Source organism: Poromitra crassiceps, assembly GCF_964638095.1.
Source record: "Poromitra crassiceps genome assembly, chromosome: 10".
Classification (NCBI taxonomy): domain Eukaryota; kingdom Metazoa; phylum Chordata; class Actinopteri; order Beryciformes; family Melamphaidae; genus Poromitra; species Poromitra crassiceps.
The window spans coordinates 23,816,848-23,833,803 of NC_139631.1; the positions used below are offsets into that span (position 1 = coordinate 23,816,848).

At 43.9% G+C, this 16,956-nt stretch overlaps 1 protein-coding gene across 1 annotated transcript in view; it reads left to right on the top strand.

The window, feature by feature from the left end:
• Window positions 1–212: 212 nt before the first annotated feature.
• LOC310783236 (major facilitator superfamily domain-containing protein 3-like) overlaps window positions 213–16,956 on the top strand; it is a 29,290-nt gene continuing 12,546 nt past the window's right edge. The window contains exons 1-3 of the mRNA XM_083644055.1: window positions 213–265; window positions 755–1,575; window positions 11,128–11,275. Of these exons, the coding sequence (XP_083500181.1) occupies window positions 876–1,575; window positions 11,128–11,275 (848 nt within the window). The 5' untranslated portion in view covers window positions 213–265; window positions 755–875. The remainder of the gene's footprint in view (window positions 266–754; window positions 1,576–11,127; window positions 11,276–16,956) is intronic.

Below are 16,956 nucleotides of genomic sequence, written 5' to 3' on the forward strand. Positions count from 1 at the left end.
GGCGTAATATATCACATTAAAAGTGGAGTAATATATCACAATTTCACAAGAAATTTAGAATAATGAAGCAGGTGCTAGGCCAACACCTTGATGAACGTGAAACAAAAGTAAATCTTACTTACTGTACCGGTAGCCGATTTGAGCATCCACTCTAAGGGGGGTTGTTATTGCAGAACTTGGCAACCCAACACAGAGTCCACCCCACTATAAACAAGCGGAGCACCTCCGGTTAGCTAGCATCACGCTAACTAATTCTACCTTTTAAGTATGTGTCAACATTTATCTTATCTGGGGCTGTTTGTGCACTGTTACAGCATAGCCCCAATTAATGTCGACAAGTTATGTAATTCCGTTAGCTATTCGTGCATTGATTTCAGCTTGACAGTAAGGTAATGTTAGCTAGGTTAGCTAGCCAGTTAATGTGACAGCCAGTTATTAATAGCTGTCAGGAAAATGCCAACGATGCGGCTTGTGTTTTGGAAAATATAAAATGATGAAAACACATGTATGTGGTCACCACTGCACAACTGTATAGCCTACCATGTTTCTATACAAAAAGCTAACGTAATGAGCTGGTTAGTGAAGTAATGTTAGCCTACAGCAGCATTAGATGCCTCTCCTCAAAGGCTACTTTAACACAGACTGTGAATGTGTATCTTTAGCAACACGTTCACATCTAGCCAGGTTTAACACAGAGAGAACAGTACAATCAACACGCCTGAACCCTACTGTATTTCTCCCTTTTTCATTTCAGGTCACTCAGTTCATCCTGACCAACGGGTCCATTTGACTTGCCCCCCCATAATCAGAATAGTCACAATGACCTCACCAATGGACCACCGCAGCCTGTCAGTGGGTCACTTTTGAGGTAGACCATGAATGACAAACTAGTCTTCCTGGGCCTGCTGTACTTTGTCCAGGGCATCCCCTACGGTCTCCAGTCCTCCCTGCTCCCTGTCTACCTGCGCGGAGCTGGCCACTCTCTCACCCGCATTGGCTTGACCAAGATCCTCTACTTCCCCTGGGTTCTCAAGGTGCTCTGGGCGCCTTTGGTGGACCGGATCGGCACCAAGCGTCGCTGGCTGGTGGCGACCGTGTCTGGGCTGGCGCTGACATGCGTCTCCAGTGCTGCCCTGGCCCCAGAGCCTCATATCTGGGGAGTAGGAGCGACCCTGTTGGCCATGAACTCCCTGGCCTCAGTCCAGGATATTGCTGTAGATGGGGCAGCAGTTGCATTACTGAAGGGTCGTGGGGAGCTGGGCCTGGGGAACACAGCTCAGGTAGTGGGCTATAAAGCTGGGTCAGTGTTCGCCGGAGGCGGGCTACTAGCTGTGATCGACGTGGCCGGATGGAGCTGGATGTTTATACTGCTGACGTTTGTGTATGCAGGCGTGGCTCTGTTTGTGTGGGGAGCCCCTGTGCTGGATGATGAGAATCTGAGGGGCCAGCAGGCAGATGGGAGCAGGAAGGGAGGGCAGGGAGCAGAAGTTATGAGGCCATGGAGGGTGTGGAGGAAACTGCTGGCAGTGCCCGGCACCCCTTGGATCATCTTGTATGTGCTCACATACAAATTGGGTGAGTCTGACTAATGGGCAAACGCATGATTATAATCAGGGCTGCCACATTCCTTGAAAATATTAGAATGTTTGTGGATTTCAGAAAAATACAGTAAAGCATAAAAGCTTTTGAAAATGATTGGTTGGCCTTAAAATTACTTGATTTTTTAATGAAAATAATATATATCGGTATGTCTCAGCTCCTTTCCATCCTACGATCAGTACTTTGCATACAAAACCTGTGTTGGAGAGTTCATTCGTTTTAAAATGATGGATCTCACCAGGACTTCAGGGGGAAAGCTGAGACCAAATCATGGCAATTTTGAGAAAGACACTGAAAGTCATTGAAAAGTCCTTTAATTTGATGTTCAAGTGTGGGAACTGGGAACCCTATTACAGAATGGAGGATTACCCTCATTGACATAAATACTCAAATACTGGAGACTGTCATCAATTAGGCCTAAATGCTTACCTTTACATTTCTACTACCTAGGCCTAATCTTATTAACAATGATCATCTGTGTGAACTTATTCCCGATTTTGTGTGTGTGTGTGTGTGTGTGTGTGTGTGTGTGTGTACAGCACAGACTGATTCAAACTACTCTTTTGGATTAGTGAGTTACGCCTATATGTATAGAGTAGACAAAAAACATACAAACTTGAAGCTAAAAAAAAAAAAACACGATTTCAGACGGAAGCCCGTCTTTATTGTCACACGAACACTGCAACACATGCATGCGGCCACAACACACACTCATGCTGACGGTGGCCGGTGAAATATGTCCTCTGCATTTGACCCATCCAGGCTTGTCCTTTCCTCCAGGGGGCAGGCCAGGAGCAGTGGTCACTTTTTATTTCCAGCGCCCGGGGACCAACTTTCAGATGTTGGAAAGCTAGGGAAAGCCAAATAGCATTTGGTATTATCTCAACACAACACTCCTGCAGTAGTTGCCCTGAAATGGTTTATTGTGTTCCATTGTAAACTTGTCTCTAGTTTGTGTGTAGTCTGTCCATCTGGAACTCAACCACACTGTAGTTCTTAGTTCTTGCCTTTTTGGACAGACGTTGGACCCATATTTCACCACTAGATGTCTCTGTTGGCATGTCAATGATGGCTGTGGTGACGCCTGAGTCTGCTGAAGGAGTGACGGAGGTAATGATCAGTAGGCATTTATTGGACAGTCTGTAACTCACAGAAGGTTGTCTTTGTAAATAGGACAAGTTCAGCTCAAGTTAACACAATTGTTTTAGTGTCACGAATATCTGCTTATAAGCCTTGTGAACTTGAAGAAGAATAGTTATTTTGAATATCAATCAAGTTCGTTTAGAAAGTTTGCATTTGAATGAGATACTCCCTTTTAGTAAGCATAATTCTGAAGTAGTTTTGGAACAGTGGAGCATCTGTGTGGGAGAGAGAGAGTTGGTATGGCCAGGTGTTTGGTAGCAGAAGGGGATTACGTAAGGATTAGAGTGTCTTTGTGTCTATGGCGTTTGGAAACTGAAATGAAGACGCCACATCATGTTTGTGTGTACTGTATGTAAGTGGGTGGGTGGGAATGTATTCAGTCCCTTTACATTTGCATAGTCCCTGTATGTGTTTGAATGTATATGCCTTTGTACTTAGTAGTATGTGTTATTGAGAGAGAGTTAAGGGTGGCTTAGTAATCGGATGAGCTCCAGCAGACGACACTGCTAGACCAAACATCAAGACTGGCTGGACCCCCTAATCTGTCTAGGGGGCTCCCCCCTAATACTCGCTCTCAACCCCCTCACCCCCCACCCTCATGATTACAGTCATAATCACTCTTCATGTTTTCATTGTTATGATTTAGCTGTAGATTTATCAATGGCACTGTCATTTGTTAGTACTAGGGATGCGCCGACATTAATAGTGATAATTTTGGTCACTATAATTGTGACATCTCTACTGCCTGGTGTAATACAGTAGGCAGAATATTTGCCACCTTTGGCAAAAAAAGAAGCTTGTGGAACATTTTAGATTAGGCCTAGATGTGCCAGCATAATTGCGTATTTGAGACAGTATTGCTTTTGTTCAAGGGGTGTGTGGGTATGTTTGTGCGAGACTGGTGATCTGCCTGTCTGAACCCCCCTCATACACACTAGCACACAGACCCCTCTCTTGCGTTCACTCCTAATGAACTCTTTGAGTTTGCGCTGTGTCCAGCCCAGCAGCCAATCAGAGTGATCCTTGTGTCTGAACCAAAGATTGAACGTACATTGATAAGAAATTACACTCAATTGATCGTTCCATTGCAACATCAGCGTGCAGCAGGAGAGCTACGCCTCCGCCATTTTGGCCCTTAAGTGAAACATGTCTATGGGAAAAACAGCATCCAGTGAAACATCCCGCATACAAAGTGTGATAGAAAGTACCTCTGCCAGTTGAATAATGAAGAAATATTATAAATATGCATACTATCCTAACTATTTACTTATTCAATCTATGAATCAAAGTAGAAACATGTTAAACATATTATTTGTCGTTCTCAATTTCATTTATTAAATAACAAATACAGCACTTTGAAATCATGGGTTCAGATTTACAAATTAAATTCACTAATTGGAAAGAAAACATTTATTTATTTATTATTTATTGATGAAAGTTTAGCTCCAAGTGTCCAATAAACTGCATTACACATATTTTGCTGTAAAAAAAATAATCACTGACTACAACAGTATATCCAGACCATTTCTAGAATAAAAAACAAAAATGTCAATGTAGAATTTGCAACCATGTATAAATCTACCCATAACAAACATTCAAGTAAATGTAAAGTCATTTAAAAATGTAGCAGATAGATTAATAGGCCTGGAGAGACTGAACCTGGATAGAAAAGTTTAGTGATCCTTTCGTCCTTTAGAAGTAATCTTTTAGTGACCCTTCCAGGGTCTTTGGGGAAACGATGAATGGCATGTTTACTGTCAGAGTTTCTGCAGTAAATTGACAAACAGCTTATTTTTCTATTTTCCTTCCCGGTCATGGTGTCCTCTCTGTCTGCATTGTACTGCTGCTGTTGTTGATGCAAGGCTGATTTTAGGGCCAAGATGTCGGCGGCACTGCTTTGGCGCTACCGTAGCGCCTCTAGCGGCTGTTTCCAAAAATGCAACAGAGCGTCGACTAGCGATGTCAAATGTATCGATAGTAACTATCGATCGATAAAAATCAATACTAAAAATTTGAAACGGATACAATACTCATTTGCAACATTATGGATATCAGTAGTGCTTTCTCTTAATGATAAATCAAACATACTACTGATTTCCCACTCCCTATCATTGGTGGTTATCTGTTGCTTCAACAAGCTCAAAGTGTTCTGATAGGCTGATGACTAGAGCAGGGGTAATCTGCTGTGTAAGTGCAAAGTTTTTAATGAGTTTTATCGGGCCTAGATTATGGAGAATTGCACGTACGTCTGTCCATCCATCTGTCTTCGTTTATTTTTTATGCCTCTAGTCTAGATGTGTTGTCATCCCCCCCTCCGCTGTATCGAAAATTGTATCGAGTATCAATATTTTCCTGGGTATCGGTATCAAAGTAGAAATTCTAGTATCGTGACATCCCTAGTGTCGACTCTTTCCTTCCACGCTCTTTGTCTGAACTGTGACCTGTGTGCCATCCGAGGCCAGAGGCATGATGGGAGAACTGTCTGGGTAGACTGCAGGCAGGGATGCAGAAAAGGAAGGAGGGAGGGAGGGAAGCATTAGTTTCAAATTCAATCACAATTTCACAAGCTCTCTATCCAAATTATATTATTTGCACTTTGTAAGGACATTTTTAAATCACAAAAGAAAGAAAAATACAAAATTCTGCAGTACTTAGTTGTCATCTAACATCTAATTATTTATTATATCGTATCGTGGCTGTATTAAATCGTGAACCCCATATTGTGTATTAAATCATATCGTGAGGTAAGCGTCTTATCCTTTTTAATCACCATTATGTGACTTTTTGTTGTTGAAAGTGCATTGTTGTTACATCCACACAGACATGATGTGTCAATTTAAAGGGAAAAAAATAATGTTACTGCAGCTTTGTCATCTTTTATCAACATCGTGGCTACTTTCAACTACAGTCGACATTCTAATGGAAATGAAATGCATTGCAGATACTGTACTCCCAATATTCTCTGATTCTTAATTTTAGAAATTAAAATGGTGACACATGATTCTACACAATTAACTGAGCAGCCCTAGGCTAAGTGCTGCAGCCGTGTGATGGGGACGTAGGGGCTGGGGCTTTCCAGAGGTGGGGGGCCAGTAGCCCTGTATGACCGACATGAGATGTGAATGACAGCCAGAGATGGGAGGGCCCGCCACGGAGGAGGGGGGGGACCCTGACGATGGCCTCCTCCGGGAAGTGACCAGGTGTACGGAGAGATGGTCGGATGGATAGAGAGAGGAGGGACCGTTTGAATGTGTCCTGTCCTCCTGTCCCAATGATGAGGTGAGAGCCGTAGTCCAGGCAGCGAAATTGTTTCCGAGAGATATGGGGGTTTGGTGTGGAAGAGGGTGGATGAGAGAGAAGAGGGGAACTTGCGGGGGTGGGGGTTGGGGGGGCACTATTTTCCAGGGGGAATGAGGAGGACTGCAGGGAGGGAGGCTGAAGGGGGGGATGAATTAATGAACAGCCACCACATGGTGCCTTGAGAGAGAGAGAGCGTTAGAAAAAAAACGATCTATCCATGCAGAGACCTTGGTACATACAGGCATGAGAAATAGGGGGGAAAAACAGTGTATGCGCTCATTCATGTCGTCTCATTTATTCTAGATGTTTAATTTGTCAGAAACTCAGAATAAAGGCCTGACCTCAGCAAATTCAACTCCACAGTCTCGCATGGCCATCATCACTTGGTTTGACTACTAACCAGCGATACTGTGCAGCCCCATATATGTACTCTGGCTTCTGTAGCCCAGATTGCCTTTTTAAAAGGTGGATTACCACATTTTTTGTTCTGATGTAACACAACCAAGGCCCTGCACAATGTGACTTTTTATTGTTGTATAACATTCTTTCAAGAGTATTTGGTCACACAGTGCTATTAGTTGACACTTTCTGTTGATGAGAACAATGCATCAGCTCTGACATAGCCCGTCCTTTCAATGGCTATTGATTTTGTATTATCTGTCAGAAGACAAACACAAACAACAAACACAACCAAACCTAGTAACCTAGCAGGGCTGGGTGGAGTTGTACAGATAGCTGTTCTTGTTTCTGTCTAGTTCTAGAGAGAAGGTTCCCATGGTCTTTGGCCCTGAGGGCCACAGAGAACTCCTTGACATCTGTGTGGTCCTTCAGGGACTCGTATAGTGGTGTGTGTGTCAATAGGCAAATATGCATAGGGGGTATTATGAAAGTGTGCATTGAAGGTGTGTGGTCATGGCTCTGTTTACTGTTGTGTCCTCAGGGAGTGTGAGGAGTTGAAAGGTGCGCGTGCGTGCATGTGTGCGCGCGCGTGTGTGTGTGTGTGTGTGTGTGTGTGTGTGTATGTATGTGCATGTATGCATGTGCGTGGTAGTGGTTCTATATTCACTCAAGCATGGGCTGTGTGTGAAGCTGTCTTTGTCCACCATGGCCTTGGCCGGGGGAGTGATATTGCTGTGACTGTGTGTCCTCGGTGATCTCCCCTGATTCTCCAGCCCTTTTGTCTGAGCCGCAGCATGGACATCGGGATGTGACCCCACTGTCCTCATCGACCTCTCGCCCTCATCCTGCCCTGAGCCCTCTCTGCACTGCCTAGCCAACCCCCTCCCCCCCCCACACACACACACACACACTCTGACATAATCTTCCTCTTTCTCTGTCTTGTCATAGGAGTTGGTCCTTAGACGGCTGGACTAAAGCTTTTATGTGTAACATTTTTAAATGTACAGTACTGTATATTTCAAACAGTAGATATGTTTGTCAAATGGCATAGTAAATGGTGGGGGTGGGTGGTAATCACCAGATGCCTCACGATACGATGTTATCGGTATTATCGGTCCGATAGTGTTGTGATATGCTAGTATTGCGATATATTGAGTATTGCGATATTGCGATATACTGTGATTTATTACCTTTTTTCAACTGCAAATGATGTCCCCAAAGGAAAAAAACGTCAACATCTGTTTTATCTAATGAGATACAGTTTCCAGTCTGTTCATCTCACTTCAATCATTTTTATTGCAGTAAAATGGGACTGTCAAGCAGACAGACTGACCAACACTGTCATAAAAGCCTGTCATAAATGTTGCATGCACTTGACATTTTGTATAATAAAATATCACGATACTTGGCATTCGATACGATACGATATATTGCCCACAAAACATTGCGATATCGATCCCCCCCCCCCACCCCTAGTAAATGGTATACCCTTGGTAGATATACTGTTGTTTTTTTTGTCTTTTCAAGTAAAATGATGCTGACATTTAGGTTACATAAAAACAATGAACTCCTCTTTGTCTCTGTTCATCTGCCTCCTCTCCTACTCTGTAGCTGTCTTCATCCCTGGCTGCTCTTCGTTCTCTCCCATCATGTGGAACTCGTTGGTTCTGTGCATTACATCTCTCTTTCCCCGCTCTTTATCTCCCTTTTTCTAATTGCCCCCCCATGTCCCTTTTTCCCACTTACTGTCTCATCTCTTCTCTCCATCTCTGACTTTCTCTTGCCCCCCTCCCCCCCTCTTGTTCTACCCCTTCTTGCCCCCCGCCCCCCCTCTTGTTCTACCCCTTCTTCCCCTCCGCTCTGCTTGTTTAATCTTTGTGGATGTCTAATGAAATCCCTGCTGAAATGGACAATTGTTGCTTTGAGAATATTTATAGAAAGGCATAATCAGCCTTGTTGTGTTTGTCTGCACGCCCCCCCCACAGCCCCCCCACTCCAACCCCCCTCTTAAAGGAAATAATTAGCTGATGGCAGGACTGTGAGAGCTCTGAGCTCTGAGCAGAACAACAGGCAAGGCAGAGGCGCACGAGCACAGAACTATTGGGTAAACAACCCAGGCATCAGTGTGTACTGCTGCCGCCAAGGTTGACTTTCTTCTTTCTGACTGTCTATAGTATGGCTACACACAGCACCGTCCAAACAGCTCTGCACTGACCGTTAAGTCAGGGCTAACCCCACACGACTTTCACATCCAATTAGAGAGTAACATGTACATACCTGTCTAGCCTATCTATTGCCTTTATTACTCTATAGTAAAATTAGCACTCTGTCCTGTTGTACAGTAGGCCCTACATGTATAATACACCGGTAGAATTCGGTTTTATTGTTTGTTCACGTAGCCTTTAACTCGGTAGACCTATAAGTGCTGAAGATAAATACAAACAGCTTCAAATGTACAATTATGGTTTGATTTCGAGGACACACACATTAGGGCTGCACAATTAATCAAATACTAATCGTGATCAAGATTTTGGCTTCCCACAATCATGAAAACAAGAAAATCGAGATAAAACTGTGATAAAACCTGCCACATTCTGTTTAGCGATGTTGCTCTTGTTTTGTCTTGTGTTGTAAATGCAGCGCACCCCTTTCCCTCGCAGTGGTGCGCTCTGCCCCTCCTCCAAAGCTTTGGTGCGTGTAGTTTCAGCTCGAGTCGAGAACAGAAGATGACAGCTCTAAGATTATTATTATATATATATTTTTAAGTTCAATAAAAATGTATGATGTTTCAAAATCTAAGGGTAATCTCACTACTATAATAAGGGGGCCGGCATTCGCACATGCCAGTTAAGCGGGCGAGCATGTGCATGCGTAGTGTCTGAGGAACAGGGCGAGCACGACAGCATGATAATCATGATTATCATTTATATATATATATCAGGGCAGCATGGCATAGCAACAGACACATCACTTTTCCAGACAGGCAGGTCCACAGTTTGGAAAAATCACTGCTGTACAGGCACTTCTGGTTGGCTACCACTGAGGCTAAATGAACCTTTACAGCCAAACTGAATTGAACCGTTGCCGGGTGTATTTCCCATGGTTTAACCTGCCGACAGTGAAGAAAGAGTGACAGAGGGAAGTGAGAGAGGTGGTTCCTACACAGACAATCGTCAGAGCGGTGACACTCGCGTTCTGCTTCTGCACCCCCCCATCACTGGGAGCTTCGCAGCTTCCTCTGTTTTTTTTTCTCTTTTGTGTTTTGTGCCCCCCCCCCCCCCCCCCCATTTCAGTGTCTGTTTCATCTATGTCTGTCTTTCCTGCCTCTTTCTCTACTTTTGTTTGTCTCCTCCTGCTCCTGGCTGAGTGAGTGAGTGAGTGAATAGTTGGTTGTGTTGCGTCGTCTTTGACAGCAGTCTGGGAGCCGAGCTGTCACTCACACAGCTCTGTGGTCTCCCGCTTCCTTTGTGAAGTCAGTCTCCATTAATATAATAACGGCGTATTGTCAGCGCCACTGAATATTTGACTGTAGCATTTGATAGAACATTACTACCCGCATGCTCGACGCCACACAGGAAGTCTGGCCGTCTGACAGAAACTTTTCATTTGACTGAGAGGTCTTTGTGAGGCTCCCGTTTCATCTTCCCAAGTTTCTCGCCGTTTTTGTTGCGTTTTCCTTCTCGTGCTTTAGGAAAAGTGCTACGCCCCCGTTTGACGAAGTGACTGTGGGTATTCCTTTTCTTGTCAGGCATCTATTATTGACACTTTCCAAGAATTGGCCTAGGTATGCTCTATTTGATTCTGCAGTCGTCATCTCAGGAAAACCACGTTGGCTCGTCTTGCAAACAGTTTGATACAACACAATCATGGCAGTTGACAGTGATTGCAATTGGCCTGTGTTTTCTCTGTCCTCTTCCTGTGAAGAATAGTAATGCTTAGTCAGAGAGACATAGCCTACCTTGGTAAATCTTTGGTCTATCTTGAATGTTGATATATTTTTCTCCACAGTGTCTGATACCGCCTTTAGCATTTTACCTACATTCGGGGCTTCCACGCGTCCTTAAAAAGTCTAAAAATCAAGCATCTGAATTTGAGGCCTTAAAATGTCTTAAATACAATTTTGACAGGTCTTAAAATTGTATTGGATTATGAAGTTAATGTTACTTTGATAAAGATGCATTAAATTCAGTCTCACTTTTAAATATGTTTGGGGGATTTCTTTTTAAATTGATCACACTCTGAAGGAAACTACAAAACCAAACCAAAATTGAACCAATAATCACTAATGCAAACTGTGCAGCCCGGTCAGAATTGATCTGAGCACACCCAGCTAGTGTGTTGTGATGTTTCTGGACTTTACGCACAGTAGCTAAACATCAATCATAACGGTAATGAAGACATAGGTGAGCTGTTTCAAACCATGTTCCCTGATTTGGACATTGCTAAAATGTTCTAGCTAAAAATCCTCTGTACTTTTTTTTTTGCCAGTATGGGCATGAAATAGGTATTATATTGCATTCGTAATGGTCTTAAAAAGTCTTAAATGTGTTTAAATCTGCAGAAACATTGAAATATCTTAACAGGGCAATTCCTTCCCTCTTCTCCTCTTTCTATCTCTCATTGTCCTTTCTCTCCTGCTCCTCCTCCTCCTCCCTCCACCTCCCTCTCCTCTCGCTGTGTGTGTAGGTGAGCAGGGGGCGGTGACCATGTTCCCCCTCTTCCTGCTGGACCACCACATGACGGCCAGGGAGCTGGGCTTCTGGAACGGTGTCATCGCCATGGGCTTCTCCATCTGTGGCTCCTCCCTGGGAGGCCTGCTGCTCGCTCAGTTCAGGTAACCTTCATCGTCATCATCATCATCACCACCAGCATCATCATCATCATCGTTGGTCAACAGTCGTTTGTGACTGAATGCTTGTGAGACACCTGGGAAGGCAGCAGGGTCAGAAACAAATGGGAGCTTGATGCCCTGAAGGTTCAAGAAAACGCCAGTGAGAAAATACAAATCACACCCAGGTTCTGAAGTCAGCGGTGCAGGTTTATACACTCGATGCCATCTGTTGAGGCTAAGCAAGGAGACCCAATTGATTTCAGGCGTGTGTGTGTGTGTGTGTGTGTGTGTGTGTGTGTGTGTGTGTGTGTGTGTGTGTGTGTGTGTGTGTGTGTGTGTGTGTGTATGTATGTATGTTGTCACAGATCGCCCCCACCTGTTTGGATATGATAAATATTTACTGTGGCTGATTTATCCTTTGATGCTTGCCTTTTTGTCCGACGGGGCTGCCGTACCCGTTGATAAGGTGGCTGCCGCACGGGCGCTCTCGAGGTCTCAGATGAGTTCAGTACTGTCCACACAGAAGATGGGGCTGCGGCCCGCAACATAGGTTGTCGATTGCTTATGCTTATATTTTTTTAATTATTTATTTATTTATTCATTCATTCATTTATTTATTATTCATTTTTTTTATTATTATTCTTTTCTCCCATGCCAATGTGGAGCATTGGGCCGGGGGAGCAGCTTAGGCTACAGGCTACAGAAATCTCAGCTCAAACCCGTGCTACGTCCCGTGCTACGTCCCGTGCTACGTCCCGTGCTACGTCCCGTGCTACGTCCCGTGCTACGTCCCGTGCTACGACGGATGGATGGACGGAAAGATGAGTCACTTATAAGCGGCTGCACTGCTTAAAAATGAGGGGGTGAAAAACACCACATTTTTGCATTTCATCCAGTTCACATTTTTGCATGGAGTTGTCATATAGTCAGAGATGGGAAAAGTACACACATTCTTTACTTAAGTAGAAGTACAGTTACTTGTGTAAAAAAAAAGACTGGTAAAAGTAGAAGTACTGATTCAACTTGTTTACTCAAAAATAAAAGTAAAAAATTACAGACTCTGAAATGTAATCAAGTAAAAAGTATTTATACCGGCTGTTTCTGCGCAAAGCTAACTGAACCTCACAACATATTAAGATAATTCGAATTTTTGCGTGCTAAATTCTGGTGTGGGGACTCTGAAGACAATTAACCGAGCACATGGACACACAGCTCTCCAATTATAGCAGTAGGATTGGATACAGGTGGTGTATGCTGATGGTATTTATTTAATCTCTGGTTCTGGATTTGGTTGAAACACAGTCACTGAAGAACTAAATCTAGGAAATGAAAATACATAAACTTCAAGTCAGTTTCTTCAAATTCTTCAAGTCAGTTTTGGTGGAGCAGGAAGTCCTTCATCACTTGTGTTAGTGGGAGGGAGTGGATTTGGTTCAAGCGATGTGTGCCCAGCGCTTGGCGAATCCGGATCCGACAGATGTGGTCCAGACTGGCAGGACATCTCTTGGCCTCCAGAAAGACCCTGAGCGCCTTGGGATCCGCCCTCACCTCCAGCTGTGCCTGTTCCCTGATCACCAGGGCCGGGTCGGCGCCGTGGTCCAAGAGTAGCTGGACAAAGGCCGCATCGCACCTGTTATGCAGCACCTTTCCCAGCAGGTGAGAAGCCACGTCACGGGTCACAACGCCAGCGGCTTGGAGCAGCAGGCAGAAGCAGTCCAGATGGTTGCGTTCAGCGCTGATGTAGAGAGACCTCTCGAGGGTGTGAACAATGTCCATGTCAACAGCAGCACGGAACGTGAGTTCCTGCAGTATGTCCAGCCTTCCCGCCTTGGCAGCCCAGTAGAGCAGGGTGTCTGCCCTTCCGTCTGTCCTTCCGTTGGGGTCGGCCTCGGCTTCCAGGAGGATCCGGACGCAGTCCAGGTGACCCTGGTACACGGCATAGTCCAGAGGCCTGTAGTAGGAGGCAGCTAGGTCTACCTGGGCTCCGTGGGTGATCAGGTAGGCCACACAGGCAGCATGACCCTGCCAGGCTGCGAGCCCCAGAGGGGTGTTGAACTGCCTCTCATTGATCCTCATTCTGAAGCGCTCTTCCTGCAGCAGGGTCTTCAGTTTGTCCAGGTCTCCAGCCTTGGCGGCATGGTGGAGCTGCGAGTCATCATGCTCTGCTCGAGCAGCCATTCCTTCAGGTCTGTCAGAGTACATCACTGACTATGTATGCTGTCTCAAACGGAAGGCTTTATGAAGGGACAATTTGTTCGAGTGACATCACTGATGACATCACTCACTGATCACATCACAATTACTCGAGTGACATGACTGATGACATCACTCAATGATGAGTCCTCCTGAGTCCTGTTACATCACTGATGACATCGCAATTGCTTGAGTGACATCAATGATGACATCACAATTGCTCAAGTGACATCACTGTTGACATCATCTGTGACATCATCAGTGATTTATGACATGACTATGGTATTGGCCTGGCCACTAGAATGAGGCATCTACTGTATAACTACATCTGGTGATTTATGACCTCATCACTGTTATCACTGATGATGTCACAATTAGGGCTGATTCTCCGATTTTGAATCGATTTTTATTTTAATCCTTTGATATCGATTCATATGTCCAGAGATCGATTTTTTAATTAAAAAACAAACAAACAAAAACAAAAATTCTTAAAAAAATAAAAATAAACATAGGCTATAATATTATAGGCTGTGTGTGGTAGTTGACACATAGTTTCAAGTTGACGTTTATAAATGGAAATGTTTGATCATTAATATCTACTTTTAGCAATTATATAGGCTGAAATCAAATCACTGTGCATAATTGTGAAAGTGTCTTTATTGACAGATGAAAAGGCTGTTCTTTACCCTTTGTCACCACCTGGTGAGTAAATATATGTGTAACTAAAATTAAAATTGACAACCGGTCCGCAACTTTTTTCCCCATGTATCTGTCGGTCCTTGGCACAAAAAAGGTTGGGAACCCCTGTGTTACATAACTGGACAGTCATTTAATTCAGGTTACAGCTCAAAAAACATGTTTTAGTATCACTAACCAAATCGATATTGAAATTAATCGAATCGGAATCTAATCGAATCAGGATTAATCGATTCGGAACCTTGTGAATCGGAGTCAAATCGATTCTTGAAATTTGAACCAATACCCAGCCCTAGTCACAATGTCTATATGAGTGTGAGCACAAAATAATGCTGTAACCCAATAGGGGTGGGGGAAAAAAATCGATTCACCTAAGTATCGCGATTTTTAATGTCACGATTTTTTTAATCGATCTTTTATTCCAGAATCGATAATCGCCAATTTTTTTTTTTTTTTTTTTTTTTTGCGTGCTTGCAGTCAGGCCACTCACTGAACAGCAGGCCAGGTGCCGCCTACTGGTTTACTAGTGGTTTTATTACTTTATTAGTTAGTCTGACTCTGAAGTAATAATTACACTTCAGGGTTAAAGTGGGTGCATCTCATTGTAAAATTGGACTTCAAACGGCCCAAATCTGGCTTCAAACCGCCCGGCCTGAATTATGATCCCAGTCCGCCCCTGTTTTTAACTATATCGCCCAGCCCTACTCATGATATATAATATACAGTCTCTAGTGTATGATTCAACTTTTCCCATGTTCTAATCTAGTGTAAAAAAGCAAGCAAACTGAAAAAATAAAAGAAAAAAATAAACAAAAATCGCAATAAATCGTAATATCGAATCGCAATAATCGTAGAATCGCAATACTTAAGAATCGCAATATAAATCGAATCGGCACCCAAGAATCGTGATAGTATCGAATCGGGAGATAAGTGAATCGCCACAGCCCTATAACCCAACCCCCCCCGTGGGCGCATGTTTTTTCCCTGTTCCCCAACTCACCTTCCCTCCCCCCAAACCCACCAACAAGAGAGCTTGTCGACAGATCGTCTGCGGCGCCCTAATGACCCTATGGGATAGGTGAAGGTGAAAGTACCTGATAATCCTACTTAAGTACAGTAACAAAGTATTTGTACTTAGTTACTTCCAAATAGTCATGCATGAATGCGCCGGCTGTCTCCCGTTGCTCATGGGAGCCTTTGACTGCATGATTCTTACCTCCTACTTTCCATCAGTTATCTTTTCTTCCTCCTATTCTTTTACTTTTTATTTGCTCTTCGCCTCCTCTTCGTCTTTCTCTCTTTTCTTATCCTGCAGAGGCATCTTCTGTGTGTGTGTGTGTGTGTGTGTGTGTGTGTGTGTGTATGTGTGTGTGATGTGTGTGAGAGATGGGGTTGCTGCTCCTGCTGCTGCTCACACCACACGCCTCACACAGGGGATCCCTGAGCTCTCAAACAAGGCTATGTTTACTTCAATTACTGTACACACGCACGTGCGCACGCACGCACGCACACACACACACACACACACACTCACACACACACTCACACACTCACACACACACACACACACACACACACTCACACACACACACACACACACACACACCTCAAGGTTTGATCGCAGAGACTGGCCTTGGCAGTTGAATTTCATTTCTCAATTTTAGAGACAGGTACACGTGTGTAAGATTTTTAGATTTGATCAACATATCAGTATGGAATTAGATGTGATGGCCTTATTCTTATTTTGGCAAAGACAATGTGACAGTCAATGTGAACTGAGCCTACAATTTCCACCAGATGACCATCCATATCGGTCATGAGAATGATAGGAGGATATTTTGGTAAATGGAAGATGCTGGACAAGCTGAGTTAGCCTACAGCTTGAGAAAATAGAAGAACTCTAGCATCACGTTATGGTATGTATACAGTACATCCAGTATCATCAACCAGTACAACTTATAAGTATTTTCATACTCTTGCTCAACAAGGATATTCTCCACACTGCTGTTAATGTGAGAACAGTCTTGTACCTGTCACTCTCACAAACAGCAGCTCCGGTGATCTGCTTCATCTTTCCCTTCGAGCTGAGATCTTTGCACATCTGAGCAGATACTTCTGATTGAGAATTGTAACTCTGATGATGATGCATTTCTATCTTAAAACTTTATTTTTTTACATTTAATCTTTACATGTTTACTTACCCCTTTAGCATTTTGACATAATGTCGTTTGTGCCTAACTGTCGTTGCATAACGCTTCTTTACGTCTGTCTATACTAGTATCACATTATAGCATGCACTCTGCCTATGGCCAGTGTGATGTAATGGGAACTATAAATAACAACAATGCTTTTATAGAGGAGAGTGTGTTGTTCCCACGCCATGTATTAGCCCATAGTTGACGAAACATCCTTCCATTACTGCTTACCTCATACATGGTGGGCACCACTGCTACCTCATACCTCATAATGCGTGGGCATTACCGCTACCTCATACCTGGTGGTGGGTTTGTCGGAAATGTCCCAGGGTGAAAACCAATGCTGAAGATTTTGTCAAAATGTAGCAGTGGATCAGCATGCAGTGTTGAATATGAGTCTTAGATGTGTCAGTCATGATGAAGAGTTGAAATGTGCACGTTTGTGTGTTTTTGCTTTTGTGTGTGTGTGTGTGTGTGTGTGTGTGTGTGTGTGTGTGTGTGTGTGTGTGTGTGTGTGTGTGTGTGTGTGAGTGCGTGCGTGCGTGCGTGCGTGCGTCTGTGCGCGCATGCCCAATGGTCACATGTATCAGTTGCTTGCTG